At 51.5% G+C, this 10,794-nt stretch overlaps 1 protein-coding gene and 1 long non-coding RNA gene across 3 annotated transcripts; one reads left to right on the top strand and one right to left on the bottom strand.

The window, feature by feature from the left end:
• The first annotated feature begins 153 nt into the window (after nucleotides 1-153).
• On the top strand, nucleotides 154-1,079 carry LOC129624988 (uncharacterized). The gene is made up of 2 exons (XR_008701216.1): nucleotides 154-272; nucleotides 396-1,079. It is a non-coding gene; the product is annotated as an uncharacterized LOC129624988 (long non-coding RNA).
• Nucleotides 1,080-4,556: 3,477 nt separating this feature from the next.
• SPEF1 (sperm flagellar 1) lies at nucleotides 4,557-10,739 on the bottom strand. 2 transcript variants are annotated; one of them, XM_055544305.1, is made up of 8 exons: nucleotides 7,936-10,739; nucleotides 6,785-6,896; nucleotides 6,280-6,436; nucleotides 6,062-6,101; nucleotides 5,854-5,914; nucleotides 5,521-5,644; nucleotides 5,329-5,432; nucleotides 4,557-5,100 (listed from the first exon to the last, which is right to left on the bottom strand). In XM_055544305.1, exons 1-8 carry the CDS (start codon nucleotides 8,042-8,044, stop codon nucleotides 4,776-4,778), a joined length of 1,032 nt encoding a protein of 343 aa, XP_055400280.1. In that variant the 5' UTR covers nucleotides 8,045-10,739; the 3' UTR covers nucleotides 4,557-4,775. The 2 variants fall into 2 exon arrangements, with proteins under 2 accessions (XP_055400280.1, XP_055400281.1); XM_055544306.1 differs by having other exon boundaries at nucleotides 4,965-5,432.
• Nucleotides 10,740-10,794: the final 55 nt, after the last annotated feature.

Raw genomic sequence — 10,794 nt, 5'->3', positions numbered from 1 at the left:
TCCCCCGCCCATTGGTCGACGGGGGTGGGGGTGGGGCGAGGGTGCTTCGGACCAATAAGCGGGCGCCAGAGAACCGCCAACGGGCGATGCGCCTCTGCGTCAGGAGGCCCTGCGGCTGCGCTGTAAGAGTCCCCGCCCCAGGGCCCGAAAAGTTCTCGCGATGAGGTTAGCCCTCGAGCTCGCTGTAGCCAATAAACCGGAATCGCTCAGAAGCCAGAGAAGGAAGAAGCAACTTTGAATGGGCTCAAAGCGCGACCACTCTCAGCGCTGGGGTTTGCACTTTCTATATCTCCGCCCAATTTGGAAGGGGCGGTCCTCGGGTTCTGCCCCCTGGAGCGGCCGTAAGGTGGGGCTCAGGGCTAGGTGGGGCACCTGAAGGTTGCCTTTTCCCCTAGGCTTCCAAGTCCGCCTGGCCGTTGATACGGGTATCGCTAGGTCCTGTCCTGGAGCGGAAGAGCCCTCCATTCTCGCTCTGCGATTTTTGGTTTCGGCATCTTCCTCTTCCGTCTTATCTCCCTGCCTCGGAGTAAATGCCCCTTTGAGGATCTGAGAGACATCCTGGGCGCCTGGCTGGCCCTGAAATGCATCAGAACAAAGAAGGCCCCACGGGGTGGAGGTTGGGAGAACCTCTGCAGGCGCCTCCGGGGACCACAGCCTCTGCTGTCTCTATGGAGGCAGTCGCAATGTCAGAAGGATGCGCCTAGCTCTGCGTCCCAGGGTGCGCACCTGCACAGAGCCTTCGGAGCAAAAACTTAGCCCTCGGATGTTTAAGGGTTCTAGCCACTGCTCCGCCTACAGGTCCCTCCTCCCCATTTCGCTGGCTGGAACAGGGTCCCTAAAGTACCCGAGGGGATTGAACCCTTCTAACAACATAACTAGGAGAGATGGTATGGGCGGCTGAAGGCCAGCTTTTCAGAAAGACCGCGGTCACTGCCTCTGGGGGGCCTCCAAGGCTCCTACCCTCTGCTGGATCCCTGTGACCCCTCATCTTCTGGTCTCTGGTTAACACACTGTTGACAGGTCTTCCTGAGCTATCGTTTACAGTGAATCCTACCCTGCTCAAAAGCGCTCTGTGCTCTGGGAGTGTCCAGAAAAACTTCAAACTTCTTAGCATCATTTTGGGTGAAACGTGAACACTCTGGTGTTTGAGATGACCGATCATCGGGAGATTTCCACTGATCTCAGCCCATTCACTCTTGCCAGATGCTTTCTCTTTACCCAACCCCACCAGTCCATGTGCTCCACTTGTCCATCCCTCAGTTGCAGTCCTGTGTCTATTCAAGGTGGCAGACGATGTGCCCAGAGTAAGCTATAGATGTATTTTGTTTAGTCCATATGGGCTTTAAAAAAATTCTAATTCAGACTTCCCTGGTAGTCCAGTGGTTAAGAACCCACCTGCCAATGCAGGGGACACAGTTCAATTCCTGGTCTGGGAAGATTCCATATGCCTCAAGGCACCTGAGCCTGGGCCACAACTACTGAGCTTGGGTGCTGCAACTTCTGAAGCCCCCACACCTAGAGCCCGTGCTGCTCCACAACAACAGAAGCCACTGCAGTGAGAAACCCTTGCACCACTAGTAGCCCCTGCTCAAGGCAACTAAAAGCCTACACACAGCAGGGAAGACCCAATGCAGCCAGACATTAATTAATTAAAAAAAACTAAACTCTTGAAAAAAAAGTTTCTTCCTCCTTCTCTGCTTCCTCTTATTGATTGAACAACATGGATTCAATTCTAGCCTGGTACCAAAGGCTGACCCCCCAATTTACCATAGTCCTCACCAGTCCTTTTCTTGACATTTTACCTCTGGGTCTATGTAGATATCTGAATTTATGATCCCCTCCTTATACTACCTTCCCTCCTCTCATAGGCAAAACTACCCTCCCTTCAAGACCAGGTTAAGGCCTTCCTCTTTTATATTTTTCTGGTCAACTTCTCAAAATCATCCCTGGTATGGACTCTTTCAGACATACAGACTAACAACTAACTGTATTATTTCTTTTCTTTTCTTTCTTTTGGGACTTTTAATTGTCCCCTCCTTTCAACAACTATTTACTAAGTGTAGGTGACGAGCAAGTTACTGTGCAAGGCTCTGGAATTAAAGGCACTTACAGTTTAGGGTGGGAGATAAAAGACAAAAAGAACTGTGACCGCCTGTCCCTGCCAAACATTCCTCCCATTCCCAGGCACTGGGCAGTCTGGCTAACTGGCCAGTTGGGAGGACCTGCAGTACAGAGCTTTCCATGCCTGGGGATATTACAGGCTCCCAGGGAAGGCCCCAAAGCCACGGTGCAAGTGCAGATGGTTCCAGAAAGCCTCCAGGAGGAAATGAGACTCTTCATGCCAGGAAGAAGTCAGGGTAGAAGGTATCCAACTGCCCCCCCTCAAAGTCCAACAGCCTGTGTACCAAGATTAGGGTGAGCCAGCAAGGGAGGATTTATGAGCAACTCCAGGTTAGGAGAACAGATTGAGCATATGTAAAGCATCCACTCCAGCTTCAAACACATGGTTTTCTGGACTCCATTATTATTTTTTTCCTTTTTCTTCCTTTTTTGGCTGTACAGCCCAGCTTGTGGGATCTTGGTTCCCCCAAGCAGGGGCTGAAGATGCACCCTTGTCAGTGAAAACCTGGAGTCCTAACCACGGGGCTGCCAGGGAGTTCCCTGGACTTCATTCTTTTTAATAAAAATTAAACAATTATAACCTCATTGGAAAACTGCTTGGCAGTATCTAATAGAGCTGATAAATGCCAACCCTGTGACCCAGCAATTCCACTCTTAGTTACACATCAAAAGACATGTATGCAAATCTTTGTGGCAGCATCATTTGTAATAGCCCCCAACTGGAAACCACCCAGGTGTCCATCAACAATAGAATAAATCTTCTGCTTTCTCTCAGAAATAACACTATTCTAGACTTTATCCTTTCATTGTTTCTTCATCTTCATGGTCACAAGCTTCTAAATAGCTCCATTATCTCTGCCTCTTGATTTTCACACCTGTGTACCTCTCCCCTTGAAAGTGGGCAGGACTTAATGAATTATTTATTTATTTTGCCACCTTGGATCTTAGCTGCAGGCAATAGGATCTTTGTTGCAGAGTACAGGCTCTCTAGTTGTGGCACCCAGGCTTAGTTGCTCCGCAGCATGTGGGCTCCTTCCCTGACCAGGGATTGAACCTGAGTTCCGTGCATTGCAAAGTGGATTCTTAACCACTGGACCACCAGGGAAGTCCCTGTCTAATGACTTTTAATAAATGGAATACCACAAATGTGATGGATGTCACTTCTGCAATTACATTAGATAAGATTATAACTTCCATCTTGCTAATAGACTCCATTAACTCCCTTGCTGGCTTTGAAGTAAGCTATCATACTGGAGATGGTCACGTGGCAAGGAAATGAGGGCAGCCACCAGTCAATAGCCAGCAAAAAACAAACCCTCAGTCCTTCAGCCCACAAAGAACTTAACTGTCAACAACCAAGTGAACTCAGAAGTCAATCTTTCCCCGGTTTTCAGATGAGACCATAGCTCTGGCCAATACTTTGACCACAGCCTTGTGAGAAACCCTGAACCAGAGGATCCAACTAAGCCATGCCTGGACTCTTCACTCACAGAAAATATAAGGTAATAAATATGTGCTGTTCAAGTCACTAAGTTTGTAATAGAGAATTAATAGGAGTTCTTTTCAGTTCTGCTATTATGAGGAGTGTTGCTATGAACATCGCAGTACATGTGTCACAAAACACAGGAACTTAAGTTTACCCTGGATATGCTGAATATTTTGGAGAAGACTCTTGAGAGTCCCTTGGACTGCAAGGAGATCAAACCAGTCAATCCTAAAGGAAATCAACCCTGAATATTCATTGGGAAGACTGATGCTGAAGCTGAAGCTCCAATACTTTGGCTACCTGCTGTGAAGAACTGACTCACTGGAAAAGACCCTGATGCTGGGAAAGACTGAAGGCAGGAGGAAAAGAGGATGACAGAGGATGAGAGGTTGGATGGCATCACCGACTTGATGGACATGAGTTTGAGCAAGCTCCAGGAGTAATGGATGGACAGGGAGGCCTGGCGTGCTGCAGTCCATGGGGTCACAAAGAGTTGGACACGACTGAGCAACTGAACTGAAGTGATGCTGAATATATGCCTAGGAATAGAATTGTGGGGTCTCAGGATATTCAAATGTTCAATGTTACTGGCAGTGTAATGATCAAAGTTAAGGTCACACCAAGGCCATGGTATCTTGATCAGGGTTAGTCTTGGTCCACAGAACTTGGGGTCAGTCTGTGGGCGGGGTCGGGAGTCATACATATTTAGGGGTGAGACCATAAGCAAGGTTGAGGGTGAATCTGAGGCTACATTTGGGAAGAATCTGAAGCCTGGATTTGTGGTTGGGTTTGGGCAATGTTGGAAGACACAGAGTAAGTTTGGGGGTCAGTCTAAGGCCTGACTTAGTTAAGAGTTAGACTTCTAAGAGTTAGAAGTCAGGCAGGCCTAGTGCACAAAACCAACCTCCTACCAAGAAGTGGCCACTGCAGGGTCCAGCTCCCCAAGAGTTGAGACCCAGCTTGGGCCCACAAGGCTCTTTCACTTAAGGGGTAGGGATAACACAAGGCGGACAGGAACTCACTTCCCTCAGAGAAGAGAAAGCAGGCACAGGAAGGATACCAGAACTTTAATGGGAACAACTCAGCTCCACATCCCCCAAACATTCTCAACATACGCTGTGGGAGGGGAGGGCAGCTGGAAAGCACAGTCTATGGCTGAGCTCACACCTCACCCCTTCCTCTTCAGCTGCTGTGTTCTCCAGTCTTCAGCTGGGTCCCAGGTGAGTGCCCAGGACGGGCAAGGAAGCCCCTCAGCTGTCTCGGACAGCCTCCCCTTTGACCCATGGTACAGAGAACTAGCCTGGATGGAGACACTGCTGTCACCAGAGCTGGGTGGGGACCCGGTTCTAAGGGTGCGGACCAGGCTGGGGGACCACCCGCTAAGGCCCAGCACTGGGAGCACCAAGGCAGAGTCCCTGGTGTCAAGCACTGATTTGGGATGCACGCCAGGTCTCTGCGTGTGGCTTCTGGGTTCTGGAAAGCGGTCCATTCTCCTGACCCAGATGGAGTGGAAGGAGTGGCTCAGTTCCTGGACTCTGCTTGGAGGGTTCCTGTCCCACTGCCCCCTGTGCTCGCTCACTCACACCCCAAGGGGGCGCTTGTGTCCCAGGAGGCTCACTGGAGCAGCTGGCTCCGCCCGCCCATTCGTCTGCCCTTTGAGGTGGGTGCGTCACTTGCGACTTCTGGGCTCTGGCGGATAAGGGGGCGTCTCCCAGTCTCACCGCTGCTTACGCTCTGCCTGCTGGAGCCTCCGGGAGAGGTCTTCTATGCGCACGTTCTTGAGCTGGAGCAAGTGCTCCAAGCGTCTCACCTTCATCTGCAGGACCTAGGCCAAGCCACACAGAAGTCGAGTCCAGTGGCCTGCCCATCTTCCCAGGCCTCAATTCCCCTGCTCCCTCCCAGTGCGCCTTCACCTGCACGGTCTCCTGTGAGGCCAACAGCTCCTGCTCCTTTTCAGCGATCTGGAGGACGAAGCTCGGGTCGCTCTGCAGTGCCTGGCTGTCCCCTGGAGGCCGGGGCACAGGCAGTCGGCCCTCCCTTGGGTGAGATGCAGCTTAGCTGAGGCTTGGATCTCAGACCCCACCATCACCCTTTCAGTGTACCTCGACCAAGCCTTTCCTCCCTCCCACTGTCCCTGAAATCCCTCCATCCCTGACTTCCCTACCTTTCCAGATGCAACCCTCACCCTCACCTCCCAGGTAGAGAATATCAGGCTTGGTAAGGTCAGGAGCTCCCAGCTTCCTTACCTGAGTTGCCCCCGTCCCTGGGGGTCTGGGACACCTTCCCCTCGGGCCTTCTGGGACAAACCTGAGACAAGGCAAGTATAGGAATAACCCTGAAGGAGTCCTATTTTCCTGTCTTCCCCCTCCCCATAGTCCCACCCCTTCCCCCGCAGGAAGGATGGACAGGAGAAAAGCTCTTCCTGGAAGGGAAGGCAAATAAAGGCTACCTTACCCACATCCATGTAGTCAGTGCCATCCTGAGGAGCCAGCTCCTGTAAGAACCGCCCAGAGTCTGCAGTGAGCTTAGGCTGCCCACTCCCAAGGACATCCCTCCCACTGTGGGCTCCCTTTAGCCAAGCACCCTTCTCCCACACTTGTCACTGAGGCAGAGCTTTCTGCTGCCTGGAAAACTCCCCTAGAACAGTGCAAGAAGCTGGAGTAGGGAGGCACCTGTAAGGAGCCGATGCCCTGCTTCCTACGTCTCTGACGCTCCTCTAGGCGCTGCCTCAGTGGAATGAGCACCAGCTCCACCACACCTGGGGCACACTGTGCTATCTTGCGCATCACATCCTCTGGTACAGAGAAGTTCAGTTTGTTCAGCACCTTCCTGGGGGTAGACACAGGGATGGTGGACTGATTCCTGGGTGGATGAAGTGAGGGATAGGGGGAAGGAAGGAGATGTAGCAGTGGTAGCCCTTCCGTGCACAGCCCTGGGGGAATGGAAGGGCACCCAACCTGAGCCCAGAGCATGTATGTCTCGAGGATCCTTGTCACCTCCCCCAAAGAAGAGTCCCTTGATTTTGTTACCAGATAGATTCTGTCTGCATTGTCCTCCCCACCCCAGCCACCAGCCTGGACTGTGGAGACTGTAGGAGATGGAAAGGCTGGGCAACCCTTCCTCAGATCCCAGGCTAGGGGCTAGAGATCCCACTAGTGTGCCCAGGTATTCTGTTACCTGTTCAGGTGACTCCAGTTGCTCAGTTTCTGCTGGAGAGAGTTGGCAGGGACATAATTGTGCATCTCCACCATCTTGGGGAAGTAAAACTTGATGACCTCTGCTACCAGGACTGAGGGAGAGGAGGTGGGAACAGACATGGAAGGTGTAGAGATGGGTAAGTAAGAAGGAAGAGGGAGAAGGAATGGGTGGGGTGGGAGAATCAGGGGTGGCAGTGTGGTGGGGCCAAGAGAAGAGGTAGAGATGTGGAAAGGGGAAGGATAATATGGAGGGGAGGTAAGAGACCAAGAACAGTGATCAGCCAGAGACAAATTCTCCGGAGGAGCTTCATCCCTTTGCCATTAACTCAGGGCATCTGAAAACTAAGGTCTCTAGTCCCCTATTAGAGAATGAGTCTCCAAGACAAACCTTCAGGAGCCTGGGGGCTCATCCTAGGAATTGACATAAATACACACACACACACAATGATACAGAGATGTAGAAACACACACAGACACATAGGGCCATCACCAGAGTCCCAAGAGACAGTTACCAACACACATATACACGGAAACACAAAGTGTCACATATGCATCAATATACACACAGAGAAATGCATACTTCTGTCATTAAAATCCCAGGAGAGGGTCTTCAACACACAGACACCTAAACAATCACAAAGAAACATACGCACACAACACCCCCGTTCTTACATATAGGACAGAACATATCAACTTGCATATGAACAAACACATGCTCAGACTCCCACAAGATATATAAAATTCAGGAATAAGCATGCACACACACACACAGATGCACATATACACATCTTAGTCATTAAAGTCCAGGGAAGGAGTCACAGACACATACACAGACACAATACACCCCACACACATAAAGGATAGAATATGTGTACATAAATATGGACACACATATGTTCACATTCCCACAGATGTACACTTCTGCAATTGAAATCTTAGGAGATAATTGGACACCCCTCTCACTAACCCACACCTAACCCCTCTGCCACAAGCACACAAGCACCAAGAGACAGGTATTCACATAGACCCTGTACACACGTACATACAGGACAGAAGGCGTTGACACACAAAGACATACAGGAGACACCCAGGCGTGCGTGCGGACACACTCACACACGTTGGAGCACACACCTCCATCACTGAAGTCCCGGGACAGATTTCGCTTGGGCCGGGACAGAGGGATGTTGTCTACCCACAAATACAGTTGGTGCAGTGCTTCCTCATCCACGCTGCCCGCCATTGGCGCCCTCGGAAAGGTCAAGCCGTTCCAGCTGTATAGCGTCCAGGGCCAACCTCACGAGCCCTCAAGACCCTCTTCTCTCGCCACTGCTGCGACCCAGATCCGCCGCTGCGTCTCTAACCCAGACTCGCGTCCCAGCTGGGAGCGGCCATATTGTTTTCTGAAACCATGGCAACCGAAACTGACTCGCCGGGGAGCCGGGGCTTCTGGGAGTTGTAGTTTCCTCTCCTCCCGCTACCTCCTTTTAGGCCTCACTTTGGAAAGGCGGTTTCTCTTCCCCGCCTCCCAAGAAAAACCACCTCTGCCAAATGCTGACCAGACACTGGCCCACTCTGGGAACTGCCGAAGACAACCAGGCCTCCAGAACCCCTGCACCTGTGTCTTCAGAACAAAGATCCCCTTCAGGGTCCTTTAGCAATCAGTCCCAAGTGAAGGCAGCAGCCCAGTGTTTTGTTAGCTTTATCTGGGGGTCCATTGTTAGTCACCAGCTGCTTCACATCTGGACTGTGGAAGGCTGTGTGACAGGCCTTGCCAGGTCCCTCCTCAAAGCTCTGTGCTCATAGGGCCATCTCCACACCACTGCCCCTTACACCCCCACCCCCAGTAGTGTCCTGGTGAGGCATTTAACATGTAACCCAGATTCCCAGGGAGAGAACCAGACCTCAAGACCAGTGTCTTTGCAGGTCATTTAAGTCCTTAACCCTATTTCTTTCTTCATGAAATGGATATGGTTCTCATCTATTTGTCCCAAAGGAGTAATAGGGAGAATGGGAAGGATATTTACAGATCTGTATTTGGGAACTGGTGGAACAAGAGTTAAGTTATAAGAACGGGAGCTTCCGCTCCTGTAGACACTTCTACACCGTTCATCTCCAAGAGCTATTCTTCTACAGGTTAGAAACTGAGTCAGTAACCAGTTCCTTAAGGAAAACTGGGCTAGGAATGTCTTAGTAAAGGGACACTTTTAGATCAGCCTGGGGAACAGAGCTTGCTTCTGCCACAGACTAGTGATTTGGCTTTAGGCGCTTTTCTGTACATGTTTTCTCATGGTTTTACCTACCTCATACGGGTTTCTTTTTTAAAGAATATTTTATTTATTTGGACACGTCGGGTCTTAGTTGCAGCATGGGGGATCTTCTATCTTCGTTGCGGCGAGCAGGATCTTTAGTTGCAGCATGAAACTTAGTTGCAGCCTGTAGGATCTAATTCCCTGACCAGGGATCGTATCCAGGCCCCCCTGCGCTGAGAGCACAGTCTTAGCCACTGGACCACCAGGGCTTTGTGAGTCCTGGTGGTCCCCTCACAGGAGCTTTGTGAGCATCTAAAGTGTTCAGCACAGAGCCTGGCACACAGCAAGAGCCCTATTCATGTTGACTGGTGTTATCACTAAAGAGATGATCTCAGTTCCAGCAAGAGGCATTCTTGTTGGCAGCAAATGGAAGCATTTGCCTTGTTGGTATTTGAGGCGAGGGACTTGGATTGGCCAGTGGCACCTAGGGAGAAGGCTACTGCTCCCACCCATTTACTCCAGAGCAGGCGAGGGGGTAGACTGGGCTTCTTTGTCTCATCCTTCCAGAGCTCAGATGGGGACTAGACGTGGGCCAAGGTGGGGCTGAGAATCTCAGGTGCTTTTTGCTCTCACTTAGTTCTGAAGCCTTCAAGGCCTGGAAGGAATCCCTGAGTGCCAGAGGTGTGGAAGGGAAAGCGTGGAACAGCCCTTCCACCTTCCTGTTTAAAAAGATGATGTGGATAAGTGCCCCCCGCCCCCCACATTCCAGGGTGGAGAGAGGAGGAACTGCAACGAGGTGGGGGCAGGGAAACAGAGGGGTGATGTGCCAGCCTCAGGCAAGGTGGGAAAACCGGTTTGGGGCCCAGAGCTGCCAGCCAGCTCAAGCTCAGGCCCTCCCTTCACTGGAACCACTGGGGCTGAGGGCCTCAGCGAGGAAGGGCCTGGGAGGGATGAGAAGAGAAAAGGCAGGTAGGATCAACAGAGTGGGCTGTCTCACCTGTGGATGGGGGGGCCCTCTAGAGGGTACTACACAAGGAATGGTTGACATCTTCAGCCTCTTCAGGGTGCAAAGTGTCCCCAGCAACTTCACCTCTACCCTGCCACTGTTTCCAAGGATAGCCACCAGGACTGGAGATGCCAAACACTGAAAGGCGTAGAGGACTCCCCACTTAAGGCACCATACAAGGGATACCCCTGCAACTCCAACCAGGACCACAGGAGCTGCCCCCAACATTCTTTTTTTCTGCCCCTCTCCTGCAAGGATCTTCTTTAATGGGCCTTGATAAGCCTAGTTCCCAGGCACCTAGGTTAATTTGGCCCTCCAGGGACTGTTGGCTCCCTCCCTCCTATCCTAGCCAACTGACCCAAAGCTTCTAACCTCTAAGCACTGCAAGGCCTAGCTTCCTAAAACCCACCCCCAGGCATTGGTGCATTGAAGATGCCTCCTGCCCCAAAGCCTGTGCTCAGACGCTCAAGTCATGTCCACCTCTTTGCGACCCTATGGACTGTAGCACGACAGGCTCCTCTGTCCATGGGATTCTCCTGGCAAGAATACTGGAGTGGGGTGCCATTGCCTCTTCCAGGGGATCTTCTCGACCCAGGGATCGAACCCGACTCTCTTAAGTCTCCTGCACTTAAGGAGGCAGGCAGATTAGGCAACATTTAAATACAGATGTTGCCCCTCACCCTGGTCAGGGCCTGGGCTGTAGCCACTCTCTCAACATTTGTCCCACCAGAGCAA

The sequence above is a fragment of the Bubalus kerabau genome, chromosome 13, assembly GCF_029407905.1.
Source record: "Bubalus kerabau isolate K-KA32 ecotype Philippines breed swamp buffalo chromosome 13, PCC_UOA_SB_1v2, whole genome shotgun sequence".
Classification (NCBI taxonomy): Eukaryota; Metazoa; Chordata; class Mammalia; order Artiodactyla; family Bovidae; genus Bubalus; species Bubalus kerabau.
The sequence above is the reverse complement of the archived record's forward strand: the minus strand, read 5'-3'. Positions and strand labels throughout refer to the sequence as shown.